Genomic DNA, 22,463 nt, shown 5'->3' with positions numbered 1-22,463 from the left:
CAGTGTTTATGCTGAATTGACAACCCGCCCCTCCCCCCTCTAACATCAAGCCAGTCTTACACCAAAGTTTTGTTTGTAACAATGTCATCACAGATTTATAAGGCACATAAAACCATAATCAGAAGTTAAGCAATCACACACTTACAGAAATACCTGGTTGCAATATGTTTGATCCAATAAAACAGTTGTTACTACCTTTGGAAATTAATATCATCTAAGTAGATGTTTCAAAGGAATCACACTTGCCACAAGAAAGAAAAGCACTACACTGTTATGTAACCCAGCACGAAATAAAATTCAGCTCAGTAACGTGAGGGCATTGCTGTCAAAATCCATGTTGTGGATCTTATTTTAACAGTTTAGAGGTTACCTATGACAGGCATATAGCATGAACATCCTGCAATGTAATGTTAGCTCCAAGAATAGCTATTACTGTACATGGGCTGGTAAAAATCTTACAATTTTCACATGGAATTCAGACAGCAACCTTACAAGAATAAAACTGTTTGGATTTCCTCTGCATGTCAAGAAACAGGTTGAAGAAATATATTGTCGCTACCAGCTGGCTGTGGTAACAAGTCCTATTCTTGTACGATTACTGTCTAAAAACGTCATTTAAAACAGTTTTGATTTTATATTGAAGACAGCCAGCCAGCATTGAAACTGGTTTAAAGTAAATTGGAACTCTTACTACTGTAAATATAACAGGGTGCCAGAATGTCATAGCTCACCCATGTTACATTTGCTAACTTAATGTACTTTTTTTCCCTGCAACTGTTATACCTAGAACTTTGAAATGTTGACAGCTGTTTTCAGCATGTTTTGTTGGCTCACTGAACCACCACAACTAGTTTTTGACATTTCAACAAAATTGAATTAGATAAAAACCCCAAAAGAAGGGAAGGAAGGAAGGAAGGGGCTGTGCACAAAGGAGGATGGTCTTACCACTAGCACTTTTATATTCTACACCTACATACATATTGAAAATCCATCTTAGTGTGTGTTGTGACAGATACATTGTGTACCAATGTCATTCCATCCCTGCCCTGTTCAATTCGACAGTGGTGTATGGGAAAAACTGCATAATTCCAACTACTCTAATTTTACCTTTATGGCCCTTCTGTGGATTATATGTAGGAGGGAGCAATACACTGATACTATCTGCTTGGAACATACACTCTTGGAATTTTAGTAGTAAACCACACCATAATGCACAACACCAACTTTTGTAGCATCTGTCAATGGAGTTGGATGAGCAGTTCAGTAATAGGTGCTCACTAAACAAACTCTTCAGGAAACAACTGTTTTCTTTGCATCTTCTCTATTTCGTAAATCGATTATCCCAACCTCAACAGTACTTCAAGTATTAGTTGAATTTTAGTCTACGAAGCTTGGAAGTGTAGCTGTTTGTTGATTGAAGTATCAAAGTTGTCAGTTTAACTTTTGTGGGGTTATGGCCTGCAAAAGTTTGAAGCTTACAGTTCAGCAAAACCTGATAATCATCCGTGACGTCGATGGCAGTCTTAGCTTAAATTTTTCCTACATGGCGAACAAATACAATTTAGCACTGTCTATATGTGCGGCTAATGACTCCTATGGATCCAAAATAGAGGAATATTCGTGTGTCAACATTCAACAAAGAAGAAAACTTTTAACTGTAGTTTCAAGGACTGAGAAGCAGAAGCATTCCTATTAGGGAGAAACACAATGCAAGAAGTAGTTAATGAAATCACTATGAAGATCAACATGGACACTTTCAGCGCACTGAACAGCAGCTGGAATAGTTAAAAAAAAAAAAAAGAATTACAATCTGTCGTTTAAAAATGTAGGTTAGACAGGCTCTGATCTCAGAAGAGTGTAACTTACTGGAAGAACATTACATACAGAGCTCTCAGCCCACATACATTTCAACGCTGTTGAAACTGTCCTCTTTTATAATTTACTTTCTGCATATGTAAAGGATGATGGAAATGAAAAGCTGTCTCCACTATCAATTCTCAGATTTTTCTCAAGCATAAAAACGCTATTTTATACTTAGGAGCACAATAGCAGATCCTGAAAATGTCAGAAATCTCTGAAACTTTTTCAAGCATTTAGATGCCAAGAGTGGTGCAGCAGGAAAAAAATGGTCTAATTATTCACCCATGCCCCATACATTCTAACAAAGCATATTTCTGAGGAATGTACAACTGCAAAAGTAATCTGCAGCCTCTGGACCAGGAAATAATACACACTGCGGAAAGCTAGGTACAGATCAACATTTGTGTGAAAGTCAGTTTCGTTCCATGAGAGGAAGGAAGTGACGAGACTCCGCACTGTTAAGGCTATGTCTCTGTTTCTGCCTGGGATTCTGTAAAATGGACTGTTATACAAATACTGGCTCTGGTAAATTGGTTGCTATTGAAGGAGACATTGTTCCAGATGGAGAATAGAGTAGCAAAACAGATATTTTGCAAATGTCCTGACTTCTTTATCTGAGAGTGGTGTAAGTGAAATATTTATGAAGAAAAACAGGTAGGAGCTGGTGGTAGTGATGATGATTATGAGGAGGAGGAGGAGGAGGAGGAGGAGGAGGAGGTTGTGTCAAGTTTCACTGCTGCTGTGCAAGGAATTGATAGTGTTAAGAATTTATTTTCCTCTTTTAATGTAGAAAAATCAATTTTAAATTATATCAGGCAGCTTGAGTGACTTCTTCTTTCAGTAGAATATGCTGTAAGAACAAAACTTCTTGATTTTTTTTTTTTTTGTTCAGAGAAGAGTGTAATAACTGTATATTCACTACATTTAAATTTGTAGCAGCACAGAATATTGTTGATTTTGTAATTAAATAGCACTTATATCACTTACATATGTATGAACTACAATTCTGGATTTCTCTTTCCACATACCCAGGCAAAACACCCATTTAATGGAAAAAAAATATTTGCGTACCTAGAGATTCATTGAAAATGGGTGTTACTGTGTTACAGTAAGCAGTATATAATCTACTAACTGTCTTAACATAAGAACTCCATTTTCAAACGATCTTAATTCAGTATTAATCTTTTCTGCTCTAGACATTTAAAATTTTGTCATCGCACAGAAACATGTAATAAGAATTATATGTATAATTGATTTCTTTATTCTCTGGTTCTTACGTAGTTTGACTGATGTAAAGAATTTGTATGTTAACTAAACCTATTGAGGACAGTATTTTTCCTGTACTGAACTACAGGTATCTAGAGTTGTTACAATGCAGAGAGAGCACAACAGGATTATCGTGGAAAACTACAAAGGAACACATTATGTAATGATTTTTGATTGCAAACACTAGGAAACTTGTGTACAACGAAGGCTACAGCAATGACGTACAATTTTAATATGGTTTACCTGAACAAAAATTACCAATACCTAGGTATTAAGGAATAAAAGTAGTGTGTAATAAATCTGCAAGCCAAAATAAAAGTAAAAACAACAACCTTTGTGTTGTTGAAGGCAGTGACCTTAACATAGTTCACGCAGAAACAATGGTGTTGTTATTCATACAGTTGTGCTTTACACATTCACATGTTATCTATCAAATCAATCTTATCAAGGTATGTGGTTTCTTCACAACGCTAAGTTTAAGGTTCACAAAGCCCGATTACTTTCAAATTCATATCAACTACCACTAAAATTTACAGTTTCTTTCAAGTACAGATCTAAATAACCTACACTTGGGTATTTTTGCCTTTAAAATATACGAGCACCATGTGGGGAGTTGTTCTTTGCTTGTAACTTGTTTTATGAATTATGGGAGTAGAACATTACATCACAAACTTCTTTGCGAACCCTTGACACTGCTCTTTTCAGTCACCTATAATGTCTATCACCAGAAGGTTATAGAACTTTATATAGATGCACCTGAAGTTAAAATCATCGTTGAAAAAATACTAAATACAATTGAGGACAGTGGAATGACACTACTGTTTGCAGTCTCTATGGTTCTCTTAGTACTGTGAATCCACTACCACCACCACCAAACTACATCCGTATTAATTAATGCTGAAGACTGACTCTGTGCACTCTGAAGTCTTAATGTGTGTCAATATAAATTTGAAGTAATAATCCATAGCAGCAATGTAAAATGAATAGTGTAAATCATAAGCTAGAAGCTAGTTACAAGAAAGAATGAATAGCTGACATCTTTTTCTTTGTTATGTGCATGCACACAATTTCAAATAAATTTGTTTTGTGTATCTGTTGTATGGTGCATTTAGGATAGGTAACAGCAAGAAACTTCCTGGGAGATGAAATTTGTGTGTCTGACCAGAACTCTAACCAGTGATTCTTTGTTTTCATTGACACGTTCTCCACCAACATAGCTATCCAATCAGGACTCACAACTAACCCGTATCACAGATTACTTCCACCAGTACCTCATCAGTGAGGCTATGTTTGCTCATTGTGGATATCATGTGCATAGTCGGGTAGGACAAAACATTGATGACTGTCAACAATTATTTTCTTTTCTTTTCTTTTCTGGTGATTGGAGCCATAAGTTTTTGCACAATATGAATTACAAGATGTAAAACAGATGAAAAAGATGGTGATCCAGTGTTGTATAAATTGTGAAATCAAGAAGTATAACTGCTATTCATTAAGCTCTGGCTAAAATTTTCTATTCAGACACTATTTTCAGTTAATGCATCCAGCCTTAAAACACAGAAGGTGCAGGTTGCCCAACTGTTTCCAAGAACAGTACACTTGCAGAATGTTAATCACTATTCACTGCTATTTTAATGCTCACCATTCAGGCAAAGTTTCCGTATTATTATGTACTACATAAATAAAAATTTGATCACCTCTTCCTCCCATTCCTTTCGCCATTTCCGCCATTTCATACAACTTAGGATTGATGACCTGATTTGCTTCTCTTAATACTGCAACCAAATCTGCTGCTTGTCTTGCATTGCTTGGTGTAAAAAAGGTATACGCCGTGCCTGTTCTTTGAGATCGTCCTGTCCTCCCAATACGATGAACGTAATCTTCCGAACTTGAGGGGTAGTCAAAGTTAATGACAAACTTTACATCCTCCACATCTGAAAAAAGCAGCAAAACTATGTGAGTAAGCACAAAACAGACATGTGATAATACAACATTAATAACTAATTAAAAACACTTTCAAATCGAACAGCAGTACAGTAATAAAAGTATTAATTTTAATGTATCTACACGTTTATTTTCAATTTACAGGATCTTCTGAGATTAAATGAAAAAATATTTAATCAGTGATCACTATTAGTATCACATTAAAATGATTACTAATACCACATTAAACAATTAGCAAGTCATGACATTAGCCTGCAATAAAAAACCACAATGATTAAGGAAACGCCTGAGCAGGTTTAGTTTAGTTATTACCTGTGTGCGAACCACTAACAGGCCTAGTAGTGCAGTCAGGTGCACACTCCGCACAAGTTGCTTACTGCTGCCCTACAACTGGGCCATCTTAAGCAACTCGGTTGGGAGCATGCACCTGCGACGGCGAACGGGGGGGGCGTGCAACCCCCTTCTGTTACTCGGCTTTCTCTCAGGGGCCTACCGAGTGGCCAGCAGGCCTACCGAGTGGCCCGCAGAGAAGCCAGAGAGGCACAGCCTGAACGACAATGCAAACCACCTTTGCATTATCTTGCTTGTGCCTCTGCAAGAAAAAAGAAAATAATCGAACTTGTTAATAACAGCAGTCTCCCACAGATCGTCACTTTCCTTTCACTGACTGAAGAGAACTCAAGACAGCAGGCCACTGCTATCCCAGTAATTTATCAAATGGCATTTTTAAAAATATTTACTAATACTATTTTGGAGGGCCGTGTAGCTCCAATGTTGTTACTGGCTGGCACCAACAGCTAGAAAATTGCTTCTGCACGAGTTGCGTCCACAAACTGGCTGCAGCAAAGTATAGGTTCCCACAGACTGCATGTACTTGCCACTTACTGTAAGTAAAACTGATATCTCAATCAGTTTTCAGATTTCTGGAAACCAATCATATTAATAGAAATAAAAAGAATATTCATGGTCCCATAACCTATACATAATACTTTTTCAATGAACCCAGCGGCATGTTTTAAATATACTAAGCACAAGGTACCACTTACTCCCACAACAAAATTACAATTTCTGCAGTATTTGACTTTGATATAGTGAATTGTTTCTTTACATACTCAGTATCCCACACTACCTAACATGTAACAAACAAAAACAGAAGTCTTCTTTTGAAACACTTAACCATTCCCTTGCCAGAACCACTTTCCTTTTTACAGCATTTAATTTTGTGACCCTTAGCTAAAGAATTCATTTATGTTCCTTAAATATTGTAACCAAGAATATATACTGCTGGAAACGTCATAAGTGAAATGCTAGTAGTGCCCTGTACACATTTGTCAATTCCCTTAAACTACTATCCTAATGTTGCCCTACTACTTGAAATAGAACAGAGGGGTGGTGGAGGGGGCACAGGAGAGAGGTGGAGGGGGCACAGGAGAGAGAGGTGGAGGGGGCACACTGTACTCACTTATTTGCACATTCTCACCGCATAATGAAATATTACTTTAATTCATGTTTCACTGGTACTAAAGTAACAGTTGTTGAAAAATATCCCACTTCTTGTGTACTGAACTTCACAACCCAATAAAAACTCACTGCAGTATGGAGCATTTGAAACTGTAAAAGCCTTCCAACCTCACAAAAAGTCTAATCAATGAAAATTATTCATTTACTGTCGCGTACAACATATAAATATAAGATTTGTGTACATGAAATACATACATACCTAACCCTCGAGCAGCAACATCAGTAGCAACAAGTATCGGCGATTTTCCTGTCCGAAATTCTAGAAGAAAATAAAATCAAGTATCACTTTACACTATTCAACTTTCTGTCCACTAAAATTGCACGCATGCCAAACCATTATCTACTTTATGATTTCCATAAAACTGAAATGGTGCAATGCCTCCATTATAATTAGCTTAACTCAGTACTTTTCAAGTGTGTGTGTGTGTGTGTGTGTGTGTGTGTGTGTGTGTGTGTGTGTGTGGTAGTAGTAGTAGTAGTAGTAGTAGTAAACACTATAAAATTATTAGTAGTACAGTGGGCACATCATCATCATCAAATATGATGTGCAAACTGAAGTGCTGATATTCAAACAGCAATCGACAGATTTACAGATGCACTTAACTATATCTGCCCAATCTCAAGTATGAATATCGGCAATTCGGTCTTAAACAATGGACCATACATCCATACACACTTAAGTATAACCAATTCACTAATAACTTATTATGGCATAGTTCTATTGAATGCATAATTGGGAAGATCTCTGTGGGGCTCTACGAGGATGGAATCCAAACATATTAGTCTGAACACCGAAGGCATAAAGTTCCCACACATTGCTATACCTCCTATTTAATTCATGACATGTTAAGGACACAAAGCCACGCCAAGAAAGGAGGCCTAATCTTTATGTATAGTCACATTCCTGTTGCTACACAACAACACAAAAATTGACAGTCTCTTTCAGGTGTGTTAAATACATGCATCTGAAACACACAGCTCCATTTATGTTCATTTTTATAACTAAAATCTGCAAAATGACAATATACTTAATCCAATGGTTAACCTGAAATACAGCTACAAAAAAATTATCTATTTGGGAAGTACAGCAGATACTATGCACAACAAGAAATTACTAGAATGCCTTGCATGAAAAAGTAACAAATATTTCTTCCTTCATTTGTTATTGTTAGCTATGCACATGGCACTGGATCTCAGCAACCATATGACAACTGAACAACAGGATTGCATGCTGTTGAAGTACAAAGTCCATGAACCATTCTAGACTGTTAACAACGACCATCATGCACTCAAACCCGGATGTAATTTGCTGATAAGTCTAGTAAAACACACACACACACACACACACACACACACACACACACACACACGTAACACTACCTGCAGGACACCACATTATAAATATTACACGGAAAGATTTACAATAGCAAAGGAAAAGCTCAGTGAAGGAAAAAAAATTGTAAATTCACTTCCCTTTGGATGGAAATTCTACTAAGAGTATTTTTGTATTGCGATACGTGTGTTAAAACTTCTTTCTCCATAATCTAGCAGTAATGGTCAAACAATAATCACAATACAAAGAAAACAAGTTTTGTAACTGGAGACTTTATTTAAACTAAAGAAGTTTCCAAGTTATCAGAATACAAACAGTACAATACTGATTTTACCTGGGATATGTTGTCCTGGAAACAGTAAGATGATAACTACTGTCGGGCACTACGAGGATGGAATTCAAACATCTTGTTTGAACACCGAAGGCATAAGTTCCCACATATTGATATACCTCCTGTTTAATTCATGACATGCTAAGGACACAAGGTCATGCCAAGAAAGGAGGAGAAATCTTTTGTACAATCTCATTTCCTATATCTATGCGAGTGCAGCAAACGTCTTACAAAATTTGATAGGCATCAAAAAGCACAGATAACTGTACACTTACATTTCCATCATTAATCTTTACAAATTTAACAATATGCCTACACCAACTCAACTTTGAACTACAGCTACAAAAATTTAACTAATTGGGACATAACATGCACTAATAAACTACTAGTCACGACATCCTGAAAACTTAAGAAACAGCGCAATGTTTTGACCACTTCTATGCAAAGTCTCTGATGCACGATTCCTCATTTTGTCATTGTAATGAAGGCAGTCCCCCCAGCCACCCAACCACTAGCATTCACACTACAGAAGCTGTTGGCAACTCATGTCTTACGTACGACATGATGAGAAGACCACACAGGAGGAAAAGATTACTTCACTGATCATAGTGTGTGTAAGCTGCTTTCGACTGTCAGCAGTTGTGTTGAGTCACAACTAGGACACCAGCCAAAGAAGCCTATGTAAACACACACGCAACTATCTGCAGGAAATTCAACTGTAAGCTGTACATAAGTTTTTAAATATTCAGTGAGAAAGGGGGGCAGTGGCTCTATCTGCTGAACATGAATTTCGGTAAAGTATTTGCAGAATTCCCAAAAAACTTGTCTCTCCAAAAAGTCAATCTAACAACATTAAGCACATAAGCACTGGTTAAAACTGCTACTCCCACAACACAACAGTATTGGTGTAAAAAGTTCAAGAAAAACAAACAAATCCAATTTTATGACATGACTAGACATATTTCATTTACACTAACCAGTTGTCATATGGAGTGTGCCATACAGTAAAAGGTGGCTTGCTTATTCCGTACTTAGGATTTGTTCTCCTGGAGACAGCCGCACATGGGAGGTATTGTAGAGCACTACAAGGATGGAATCTAAACATCTATCCCTTGCGTAATTCACGACATAAGAGGACAAGACTACGCCAAACAAGGAGGAGGTATTATAAATGTATAATTAATCCTTAACTTACACACACACACACACACACACACACACACACACACACACAAGAACACTAACATAGAAACGATAACGGATACTGTAAGCAACATAAAACACATAGTTGAGTTTGAAATTATTCTCTATAGTAATGTTAGTAACCAGTTTACAACATAGAGGAGCTAAAACGTTGGGTGACGAACTGTAAATCCCCTTCTCAATCACAGTGAAACTACTCGCTAGATTCAAACCCCTGTCACTTATTACTAGCACAAACATTTTTCTGATGAAGTAAAAGTGAATTAAGACACATTAAAAAATAAATCTGGGCAAACTAAGCAATAACTTCGAACATTGTGTCTGCTATTTACGCTACTAAAATTGTTAATACTGATGCCTAGTTTCCTTGTAAATATGTTATGGGATGCTCAGGAGGTTCTGTTGGGCTCTACGAGGATGGAATCCAAACATATTAGTCTGAACACCGAAGGCATAAAGTTCCCACACATTGCTATACCTCCTATTTAATTCATGACATGTTAAGGACACAAAGCCACGCCAAGAAAGGAGGCCTAATCTTTATGTATAGTCACATTCCTGTTGCTACACAACAACACAAAAATTGACAGTCTCTTTCAGGTGTGTTAAGTACATGCATCTGAAACACACAGCTCCACTTATGTTTATTTTTATAACTAAAATCTGCAAAATGACAATATACTTAATCCAATGGTGAACCTGAAATACAGCCACAAAAAAATTATCTATTTGGGAAGTACAGCAGATACTATGCACAACAAGAAATTACTAGAATGCCTTGCATGAAAAAGTAACCAATATTTCTTCCTTCATTTGTTATTGTTAGCTATGCACATGGCACTGGATCTCAGCAACCATATGACAACTGAACGACAGGATTGCATACTGTTGAAGTACAAAGTTCATGAACCATTCTAGACTGTTAACAACGACCATCATGCACTCAAACCCGGATGTAATTTTTTGATAAGTCTAGTAAAAACACACACACACACACACACACACACACACACACACACACACCACTACCTGCTACCTGCAGGACACCACATTATAAATATTACACGGAAAGATTTACAATAGCACGGGAAAAGCTCAGTGAAGGAAAAAAAATTGTAAGTTCACTCCCCTTTGGATGGAAATTCTACTAAGAGTATTTTTGTATTGCGATACGTGTGTTAAAACTTCTTTCTCCATAATCTAGCAGTAATGGTCAAACAATAATCACAATACAAAGAAAACAAGTTTTGTAACTGGAGACTTTATTTAAACTAAAGAAGTTTCCAAGTTATCAGAATACAAACAGTACAATACTGATTTTACCTGGGATATGTTGTCCTGGAAACAGTAAGATGATAACTACTGTCGGGCACTACGAGGATGGAATTCAAACATCTTGTTTGAACACCGAAGGCATAAGTTCCCACATATTGATATACCTCCTGTTTAATTCATGACATGCTAAGGACACAAGGTCATGCCAAGAAAGGAGGAGAAATCTTTTGTACAATCTCATTTCCTATATCTATGCGAGTGCAGCAAACGTCTTACAAAATTTGATAGGCATCAAAAAGCACAGATAACTGTACACTTACATTTCCATCATTAATCTTTACAAATTTAACAATATGCCTACACCAACTCAACTTTGAACTACAGCTACAAAAATTTAACTAATTGGGACATAACATGCACTAATAAACTACTAGTCACGACATCCTGAAAACTTAAGAAACAGCGCAATGTTTTGACCACTTCTATGCAAAGTCTCTGATGCGCAATTCCTCATTTTGTCATTGTAATGAAGGCAGTCCCCCCAGCCACCCAACCACTAGCATTCACACTACAGAAGCTGTTGGCAACTCATGTCTTACGTACGACATGATGAGAAGACCACACAGGAGGAAAAGATTACTTCACTGATCATAGTGTGTGTAAGCTGCTTTCGACTGTCAGCAGTTGTGTTGAGTCACAACTAGGACACCAGCCAAAGAAGCCTATGTAAACACACATGCAACTATCTGCAAGAAATTCAACTGTAAGCTGTACATAAGTTTTTAAAAAATTCAGTGAGAAAGGGGGGCAGTGGCTCTATCTGCTGAACATGAATTTCGGTAAAGTATTTGCAGAATTCCCAAAAAACTTGTCTCTCCAGAAAGTCAATCTAACAACATCAAGCACATAAGCACTGGTTAAAACTGCTACTCCCACAACACAACAGTATTGGTGTAAAAAGTTCAAGAAAAAACAAACAAATCCCCCCCCCCCCACACACACAAACACACACACACAAGAACTAACATAGAAACAATAACGGATACTGTAAGCAACATAAAACATATAGTTGAGTTTGCTGAGGAGTATGCAACATTATCTCAGGAGGTTCTGTTGGGCTCTACGAGGATGGAATCCAAACATATTAGTCTGAACACCGAAGGCATAAAGTTCCCACACATTGCTATACCTCCTGTTTAATTCATGACTTGTTATGACACAAAGCCATGCCAAGAAAGGAGGCCAAATCTTAATATGTATATTCACATCCCATTTATTTTTTGTTGCCAGACAATCACTTAAAACAGCACACCTCTTCACTGTAATCAATACAGGCATCTCAAATGCTCAGTCCCTTTTATTGTTACAATTTATCATTAACATTTGCAAAATAGCAATGTACTTAATGCAATGGCCAGACTTACAGACAAAAAATAAAGACTTAAGAAACTAGGAAACCAAGCAGCCTACAATACACAACTGAAAATAACTAGGACACCCTAATGAAAAAGTCAAACATTTCTTCCTTTGTTTGTTATTGCTGGTTGTGCATTTAGCACTGCAGAGAGAGGGTAAAAAATGTGAGCATGACAACAGGGGGGAGAGTGGGGGTGTAGACACAGGAGAATAGGCAATAATAAGGTGAGGTAATGGGAAACTGCTTAGCGGAGCTTTGGGGCAAGGGGATTGCAACTGCACAGGGTATGCTGGGGAGAGAATTCCCTCCGACATGGGAGTGAGTATCCAGATGGCCCACATACTGAAGCAGCTGTTTAAGTCTTCAGCATAGTAGTGTGAAGCATGTCTGGGAAGCGAATGGTCAGGTTTGGAGTTTGCCACACTTTTGCAGTTGCAATCCAAGTGAGTAGACAATGGATTACTTGTCATGTCCATATGGAATGGTGTACAGTAATTGTAGCATTTCTGTTATATAACATACCACTTTCACACTTGGCCCTGGGTAGAGAATGCTAGTATCTGGACTGCAGTAGGCTGTAGTGAATGTGTGCATGGACTTCCCCTTCACAGACTCATAGGGTGCTAGGTTGAGATAGGAATGCTCAAGGTTATTCTTTAGGTTGGGGGAAGTGGGTAGCGAAACACTAATTTTGGTTATGTGATACTTTTACTAGAGAAAGAGTGAGAGCTCAAACTGTACAGAAAAAGACACACAACTTACATTGTGAATATTGAAAAACTGACTGCCCCACTATGACAATGCTCTTAATCACTGAATGTGGCAGATTTTATTCCAAACAATGTTTATCACAAAGTGAATAATGTTCAACCCTTTTTTCTATTAATTAGGATGAAAAGTGACCAAATAAGTATTTGTTGTTTGGCTTTGTAGTAGATATGACAGAACATTCACAGGAGGCATTCAGCAGCTCAGCCTCGGAAAAGTTTAAAAAATAATTCCATGGTGAAAAAAAGATAAGCCCATTAGGAGCAATGGAAATTATCTTTAGCCAGAGGCAAAGTGTAATGGAATTATTCTCTATTTTTGGATTTAAGCTCATGTTAATTTTTAAACCATGAACTAATACTGAAAAGCTAACCTCACTTAAGCACTTCATGAGCAACTACTGAAGTCTGAAATTATAATTCCCTTGGAAATGCCAACTGGTATACTCATAAGTTAGCAACAATTTCTCTAAGGGTTCTATCGCACACTTCAAGGACGGAATGGAACACTAATCTGAACACAGAAGGTTTAGTTCCCATATATCTCTATACCTCCTGTACAATTCATGTCATGTCAAGGAAAGAGGCAACACTATCAATGTATAGTCAGGTCTTAGGCTCTTAGATTCTCATGTCACAAGGCACAATGAATTTATAAATAATCTAATGGTAAAAGTTCCAGACATTTATCCACATACGATCATGACATTTAAAACTAAACAACAAATTAGAAGCAATTTTAAATCTGTAGCAAATTTCAGCAAAATAATGCCCCAATCAGCACACAAAAAATTGCCACTGCTACTGGAAATTGATCAATTAGCAGATGACAGTAAAAAAATTTATACATCAATGCATAACAACCTTGGTATTACAAGGATTTCAGTGAGACATTCGTCTTAATACCAAAAACAACACCAATGGCAGGAAATTCTCACTGCTTTCTTTAGCTGCTGTTATTGCTGTCTTTATTTGCTGTTAAATTCAAGTTGTGTTAAGGAAAGATGGAGACCCATTGTGCAGGTCATGTGTAGGCTAGAAACATATAATGCTCATGTCTTACAAACTAACAATTTAACACATTTTATAAAACCAACCTTGAAGAACCCAGTCTCTCTCTGGTTGAGATTTGTCTCCATGGATGCAAGATGCTGGCCACCTGTAATAGGTCCACAGTAATAGTAAATCTCAACCACAAAATTAGCATTAACACAACATCCATTGCCATAAATTTTAAAAGGCGAACTTTTGTTTTTTAAATCTTTGAGGCAACAAAATATGCGGATCCAATCTATATATCATACATTATTGCTGTGAAGCAACAAAAGTTAACACTAACAAACACCATGAGAAAAATTGAGACAAAAATTGCACTGAACAGGCTATAACAACAATGTAATACATTTGAAATTTCATGTCCACTGCACACTGCAACATCTTGTGGTTTTGATCAACGAACATCACTATAGTAGGAAGACTATCCATATATATTTATTAAATTATGCAGCCCAAAATTACAGCCACCCAGTGACACGTCAGTGGAAGATTTTCACAACAATCAAAGGGTACTTTTCATGTGGACAATGAGCTGAATATTTTTCAAGCCCAGAAAATGTTAGTGGACCTTCAAAAACTTCAAATTTGAGCTAATGCATCAATTCTTGCATTTGCTAGAGAGAGAGTGTCTAAGCACTATCACACAAAAAATAATACTATCAGAGAACAGACGAAAGCCCACAGAAGTGCTGCTTTCGGAAGGTTAGTGGTTACCAGAAGCAAGTTCTCTAAAATGTGCTTCAAAAACCTGCTTTACCTATATTATTTTATTTTTCTGAGGTCTGTCAAACCTTCATGAAAATAGAAATAAAAACTATTTATGAATTTTTCATCAATTTTTCTGAATTATATCATTGCTGAAAATGGCCAGCTTTCAAGGGGGAAGAAGAGGATTTCAATGGCAGTGCCTTTTTTTAGGGGGCTAATGAAGGTAAGGAGAAGCAGTATTACCTTTCCTCTATTCCAACTCAAAGCTAAGCTACAGAACAAGCCAGGGAAGCAAATGTTACCCTCACATTTCCAGTAGCAATAAAAAACTGAATTTACTTTTCAGACTGAATAAGGAACTTGTATTCACGGCTTCTTTACAACTATGGTACAGCAGAAACTGAGTCTTCATAAAGCATGACAAAACCATGTCTGGATGAAACAATGACAGAAATTAGGTAATAGCTGAGAATATCTGAAGGAATTTTTTTGTAGAAGGAAAAACTCGACACATCCCCGAAGTTCCAGTCTGTATCAAAAAATTTAAGGCTTACAAAATTAATACAATTTAAATTCCATTATCAAAAATTGGTAACTTCTCCCTTTCTCATCCCAAAAAGGATTTGAGAGATTGCACTTACACTTAATGAACTACTAATGAAGTATCTGGAAACTGTTCAAAATTAACTGAAGTGAGCATTTCAAAATTCTGTGAAAAGTCACGTATGTCACTACTTACCCATCACGTCGCATTTTTCTCGTAATTTCATCAACACGCCTCTTTGTTTCTATGAACACTATGCTTTTGTTCTCTTTCTCAGCCATTATTTCTTTTAATAGCGTGCTTAACCTGCAAAATATTAACTGGATTACTATCAATAAAATGATTCTCCAACTCCTTATCTGACCACTTATTTTCTCCTGTAAAATAATGTAACCTCTTCAATAACTTAATTTAACATTAAAGGACTAGCAAAAAACACTGCAACAGATGTTTGGTAATTATTATAATTTCACCTCACCAGAGAAAAATCACAGAACTAATGACATTCATTAACACTAGCAAAAATACCGTAGAGCCTAAAAACTGAGAAAATATAATTACATGCAAACAATGATGAGATTATAATGTAAGCTAACTTTCAATCATCATAACTGCAGAGCTGCATTAAGCTGACACAGCCAATGCTCTATACTCATGATTGACAGACTTCAGTAAAAGGAGTAATGCTACAGTGGGCATCCATGAAATATTTTCCAAAATCATTGAAGAAGACCCATTCAGCAGTAGACAAATGAATTACACTGGCTTTTATATGGAAAGTATATAGACAGTCCTATCATTTTACAACTGGTGCAATGTAAGGGATTCTCTGTAGATATCAAGAAATATCATTTCTGTTCAATAAACTTTATCGTTGATAAATAGCATGTTTACGTAAGAAGAAGAAGAAGAAGAAGAAGAAGAAGAAGAAGAAGATAACTAGAATTATAACAACAATCCACCTTGTAAATTTATGGCTGAGTCATTAACAACACAGGGGTTGAACCACATGACTAAGAACTCTGAGTAGCCATTCTTTTAATAAGTACTGTCAAGAATTTTGGATCATTCAGAAAACCACACGACACTGTTAGTGGCCTCTATGTCAAAGAACACTGACACGAATTAGTTAAGGGTTTTGAAAGATTTACAGTCTTAAGTTTGGGAGTCATACTTCAAAACCAATGAACCAGGGAAACAGTGTAAATAACTCAGTAAAGGTCTTACACAGCATACAGCTGAAGGTCATGATGTGGCTCTCCATGTTTGTCTGCCCCATGCAAATCTCTTTCCAACTCAACTACAGCAGCCTACATCCATTTGAACCTGTTCACTACTGACAAGCCTTGGCATCCCTCCATCACCACATTCACTACAACTCAGTGCCTCAGGATGTGTCCATCCAATACTTTAGTCAAGTTCTGCCCTAAAAATGTATTCTCCTCTACTCGATTCAATGCCTCTTCATTAGTTGTCTACTCATCTAATCTACACCACTGTTCTCAGACACAGCCTTTCAGAAAGCTTTTATTCTCCTCTTCTCTAAACTGCTTTTATAGTGCCTGTTTAGTTCTGCCCCAGGCTACAGTCAACACAAATAATTTCACAAAAGACTTTAGTCTCTAACATTTGTGTTACACATGGATAAAACTGGGATACTGCTACCTATCCTGCATAGCTAATAGAACTATTAAATCTGTAAGATAGCTAACAAAGTTCTCAGTTTTATGTGTGTGCCTACCCATGACCCCACACCACTTATCTCTGATAAGTTATCTTTACTTCTTTCATTATGTATTCAATTACCATTTCTACCTAGGTATTTAATTTAACAATGGTGCAGTTCCCAACAATCAAGCTTTACTTTTCATCCCGCCCAGTATGTCTCCCCTGACCCAAGGTTCTGGGTGACTTTTCTGGACTGTACCCTTTTCCCTAAACCTCTCCAATACTTTTCCTTTACCCCTCTTCCCACCCCGTCAACTCTTCTGCCATAAGAAGGAGCTACAGGCCCCTGAAAGTTGGTAAAATTCAAACCCGTGTGTGTGTGTGTGTGTGTGTGTGTGTGTGTGTGTGTGTTCCTTTGTCACTTTGTGAGTAGATTTTTTTATTTATCCATTTACATTATATAGATATGTAATTTAATTGTACAAGGTACCACACCAGAGCTAATTACTTGTAAAATACCACAGTCTGATTAGGCAGTATGATCATATGGTGGAAATATTTATGGAGAAAGGAGTCAGGGTGGAACCTCATAATTACAACACCAACACAAGAACCCTTTAGACACAGAGAGAAGCAAAGAAAGTGACTGCAATGCTGGTTCCCATTACACAAAGGTAAGTTTCTTCGAATTAGGGTAGGTCTAGATTTTCAGTTAACTGTCTGCCTAGAAAATGCAAATATAGTGGTACCTTTCTTAACGTGCATCTCCCATAACGTACAATTAACATAATGAGCAAAACAAATTATAAGAAAAAAGACTTGTTTAACAAGCAATGTTTTGCACAACAAATGATGATTTAGTGTGACATCACCAGCCCTTTGCACGCAACACAGTGATGATGGGTGCGCATAGCATGTGTGTTTTATAATCCACCTTTGTTAATAAAACTGTTTAAACTTACTTCTCGTGTTCGCATATTGCCATACCTCAAGGACCCGCCGCTTACAAATCCTGACAAAATATTCATGTAATCATCATCCAGGGCAACAACACAGACTAACCCCCTTACAGAAGTGGTGTCAGAATGGAGATAATTATGGAAAATCTACAGTCCTGAAGAGGCGCAGTACAACATGAACTTCGAGGAGCAGGAGGAGCAGCAGCAGCAGCAGCAGCAGCAGCAGCAGCAGAACATCTTACATCTACGCAGGGACATCCAACGCTACAATTCAGGTTGATCTACTCTAGTTTGGCTAGAATACGAAAGGCAGTGATGGGTTTTTATTTTAGATTTGAGTGTCTTACTGGCGTTAAATTAGACGAAATGTCGCAATCCAGTCAGAGTAATGTTGATGATCTACCAACTGTTATTAATGAACTGCAAGAAGATATTCGGCAGTTAAAAGCAGAAAGAAGTGAGCGTAACATTCCCAGAGACTTGTCAAATGATAGTTCATGCAGTACAACTACAATAACGAATTTTTCATTATTGCCATCAGTACCAGTGCTTAGCGGGAAACCCGAAGATGATGTGGAAGTGTTTCTTCATGAACTTGAGGATGCTGCCCTGTTTGAATCATGGCCAGATTCCAATAAGCTGGCTGTTGCCAAATTAAGAATTCCGGGAGCAGCACAAAATTTCATTAGCACAGAGCCTACTTGCGTGAAAACAGAAGATTACAATGAGTTTAGAATGACTGTTGTTCAGAGATTTAAACGTAAAAACCCAATCAGATTTTACACAGCAGCTTCACAGTTTGCGAATGCGATGAGACGAATCTATCGAAGCAGTTTGCCGACGGAATTTGAAACATCAATTGCTCAAACGTACGAGTTAGTAGAAGATGAAAATGAAAATCGAATTCAGTTGTTCGAAGCTGACCAGAGAGCCTTGTACACATTCATTCATGGATTGCACGGAGAGGAAGTAAGCAAAGCTGTTAGATTGGCTCACTGTAAAACGTTCAGGAAGCAGCAGAATAGCTGTTGGTTTCGTTGAAGCACTAAGACGACGGAATGAGTTGCAGAAACAAGAGTGTGGAGTTTTCAACACAACAGTACAATGCTACAGAGGTTGGGTCACAAGCGTAAGGATTGTTAAGAGAATCGAATCTGCTATCATTGCCGGATGCAGGGTCATGTTTTGAGAGATTGTCGCAGCAAGAAGGAAGGTAGGCGAACAACAGGCAATCTGCTAGATCTTCAAACGAGTACAGGGACATTCGGGCCACCACTCCGTCTGCCCCTTGCCCGTAACAGTGATTCCTGTTAGTTCCAGTGACAATCAGACTGAAAATTACTTCATGATAGGTGCTGTGTATCATGGGAGAAACATCAAGCTACTTATTAACACAGGAGCACAGACCTCATTAATGTGGTGTTGCATAGATAAATGGGATAAATTGAAACCGCTACTATTAAAAATGCGAGGGTTAAATGGAGGAAAGCTACGTAACTATGGAGAAGTTGACGTAGAATTAATTCTTGGCCAAGGCCAAGATGAAGGTGAAAATAAAGATAAATACACATCAAGAGTGCAAGTCGTTTCAAATAATGAAACGCGTTATGACTGTGTACTTGTATTTGACTTCTTGCCCGCTAATGAGGCAGAGATATTTGTCAGAGAAAGAAAGATCAGACTAGGCCGTAGTAACTACAACTTATGAAATAGTTCTTCAGATCTAACTCAAAGGAACAGCAATACTGACGTCGTGAGAATGGACTGCCCAAATGATGCGTAAGATCAAACTTTCTAAATCTATGTTCAATTTGATCAGCCTCAGCAAATTCATAAGGGAGCAGGAAAGACAATCTACACTGAAGTCAAGGCACACCGATGCAAGGAAGAGCTTTGTTTTTAATTGAGTGATCAGAGAAAAGTGAGTTATTGGATACAATGTACTGTTATGTTGTTAGAACTGTAGGTGTCGCTACATTGGTGAGACAGAATGTTGCAAAAGTCCCAGTTACAATAACGAATATGAGCAATGAGGATGTTGTTTTGCCACGAGAAACGAAAGTTGCTGAAGTGTCATGCGTAAGTAAAAATGACTCTATACAGATTCCAGATGAGGTAACAAATGCTGCAGTTATAAACACACATTTTTGTAACAGTGCCACAAAATTGCAATGAGGAGACAAATTTATTAATGAACTGAAACGCGCAAGATTTGGGAAAGATGGAACATTTGACAGTTCATGAACAGAAGATTTTAGTGCCTGTTTTGCTGGAGTATGCAGATTTATTCTGAGAACGTGCAAATTTACCTGTCACTCAGATCAGCATCTTATTCATACAGGGATTGGTGCCCCAATCACACAGAAACCTTACTGAATACCATTTAGTCAAAGAGAGTTGGTAGAAGACATGGTTGAAGAATAATTAGAAGCTGGAATTATGAAACCAAGACATCATTCAGACCCACCGTGGTGTTTGTCTGTTGTAATTATAAATAAGAAATCAATTTCAGGAGAACCACAGTTCCGTTTTTGTGTTTATTACCGATCTTTGAATGCTGTACCCACATCTGACATTCACCCCTTACGAAATGTAGTGGAAAACTTGGATTACTTGGGCAGATATCGAATTTTTTCAGTATGTGACTTAACAAGTGGTCATCACCAGTTAACAATGCATCCAGATGATCAAGCAAAAACTTCATTTGTAGGACTAGGTAAGTATCTTCGTATGCCTTTTGGAATTAGTAATGCTCCAGCTACATTTCAACGCCTGATGGATGCAGCTTCACGAGGGCTCACCTCAACACAAGCACTTGTTTACCTTGATGATGTAATAATTTTTGGTGAAAACACAAAGCTGCATACCGAGAGACTACAAGCTGTTTCTGAGCGTATAAGAAGCGCAAACCTGTCTTTATCAACAGATAAATGTCATTTTGCACAAAGTAAATAATTGAAGATGTACAGAATTTTCCTGAACCACAGAATTTGACAGAACTACAATCATTCTTGGGATTGTCAAATTTCTATAGATGATTCATAGCCAGTTATGCGATTATAGCGTGTCCAATGACACAGCTACTGAAGAAAGGAGCCACATTTAACTGGTCAACAGAATGCAAGAAGGCAATGGAAGAGCTTATAACTGCTCTAACCACAGCCCCCGTGTTAGCCTATCTGTATTGCAGTAAACCTTTTATTCTTTCAACCGATGCATCCAATTTTGCCATAGGTGCAATCTCGTCTCAAGAAGTTGAAGGTCATGAACATCAAATCTCATTTGCTTCCAGACAAGCAAACAAAGCAGAATGCAATTATACTACTACTGAGAAGGAGTTTTGTGCTTTGGTTTTTGGTATAACACATAATTCTCAACAGGAAGAGAATATACAGTTACTACAGATCATGCTGCACTTAAATGGCTATTGAACTTAAAGGATCCAAGTTCCAGATTAACAAGATGGCCATTAAGACTGAGTGAGTACCCATTTAAGGTTATTCATCGATCTGGTAAACATGAATGCTGATGCAATGAGTCTAAAAGTCAATTTCTGTGTCACAATAAGTGGAGAAGAAGAGCTGAAGGCAGCTCAAGAAGACTATCCACAATGCAAATTTTGGAAAAAAATGATCAACGTTTTCGAAATAGATGGCTTATTGTACAAAATCACTAATAAAAAAAATCGCCTAGTTATTCCAGAAAGTATGATTCTTTAGATACCTTCTCATGATACCAATACCTGACTAGAGCACAGACTATAGCTAAAGTTTTTGTAAAAGAATGGATTCTTAAGTTTGGATCACCATTAAGTATAATTAGTGATTAAGGAATGAATTTTATGAGTGAATTATTTAAACAGACTTTTAAGCTCATGCAAATAACTCTGTTAAGGACTGCACCAGCATACCCTGAAGGAATTGGAAGAGTCAAACGAGTTCACAGAACAACTATTAAAATAGTTAGCCACTATGTGAGCAGCAAACACAACTATTGGGATGTCTGTTTACCATACTTGGCAAATTGTTGCAATGCCAAAATGCACAGCTCAACTGCCCGAAGTCCATATGAGATCATCTACAGAAGAAGAATGCATTCACCTTTGGACTCTGCACTATCGACTGCTGGAATCAGCAATTAACACTTAAGGAATGTAGCACACAAGCTAAAGGAAACATGGAGGGGAGTGAAACAGAGGAATCATCAATCCTTTCTTCAGCAAGCAAGACAACACGACCACTGAGCAGCAGTGCCACAGTATCGAGCTAGAAATCTTGTGTATCTGAGCAACATGGTGTTAAAGAAGAGTCAAGTCAAAAAGTTTTGGAAAGGATCATATCCAATCTTGGAGGTGTTGTCACCATTCACTCTTAAGCTCCAACTGCCCTTTCGTTCGATTGTCATTCATGTCAATCGTGTAAAGTCATTTCTGAGTAAATTTCCTGTAGTACTGCAACACGACGAGGACTGACCGAAAGGCAGAACTACTGTTCTCAACCGCAGGAAGCGAGAATCGCGAGATCGCAGTCCAGACTTCGAGGCCGAAGCATCGCCATATTCCGAGCGATCCTGTTCCAGACACCCCTACAATCTGTGTAAATGTGTGTAGGG

The 22,463-nt window shown here is 37.6% G+C and overlaps 1 protein-coding gene across 5 annotated transcripts in view; it reads right to left on the bottom strand.

Annotated features, from left to right (window-relative positions):
- LOC126353867 (uncharacterized) overlaps positions 1-22,463 on the bottom strand; it is a 70,495-nt gene that overhangs the window by 1,701 nt on the left and 46,331 nt on the right. For 4 of the 5 annotated variants that reach the window (XM_050003041.1, XM_050003043.1, XM_050003045.1 and 1 more), the window contains exons 8-11: positions 15,421-15,531; positions 14,015-14,076; positions 6,791-6,850; positions 4,824-5,060 (exon numbers count right to left, since the gene is read on the bottom strand). In XM_050003041.1, the coding sequence (XP_049858998.1) occupies positions 4,824-5,060; positions 6,791-6,850; positions 14,015-14,076; positions 15,421-15,531 (470 nt within the window). Of the gene's footprint in view, positions 1-4,823; positions 5,061-5,382; positions 5,663-6,790; positions 6,851-14,014; positions 14,077-15,420; positions 15,532-22,463 lie in introns of those variants that run through there. The other variant, XR_007565225.1, reaches the window with a different exon arrangement.

Source organism: Schistocerca gregaria, chromosome 3 (assembly GCF_023897955.1).
Source record: "Schistocerca gregaria isolate iqSchGreg1 chromosome 3, iqSchGreg1.2, whole genome shotgun sequence".
Classification (NCBI taxonomy): Eukaryota; Metazoa; Arthropoda; class Insecta; order Orthoptera; family Acrididae; genus Schistocerca; species Schistocerca gregaria.
The sequence above is the reverse complement of the archived record's forward strand: the minus strand, read 5'-3'. Positions and strand labels throughout refer to the sequence as shown.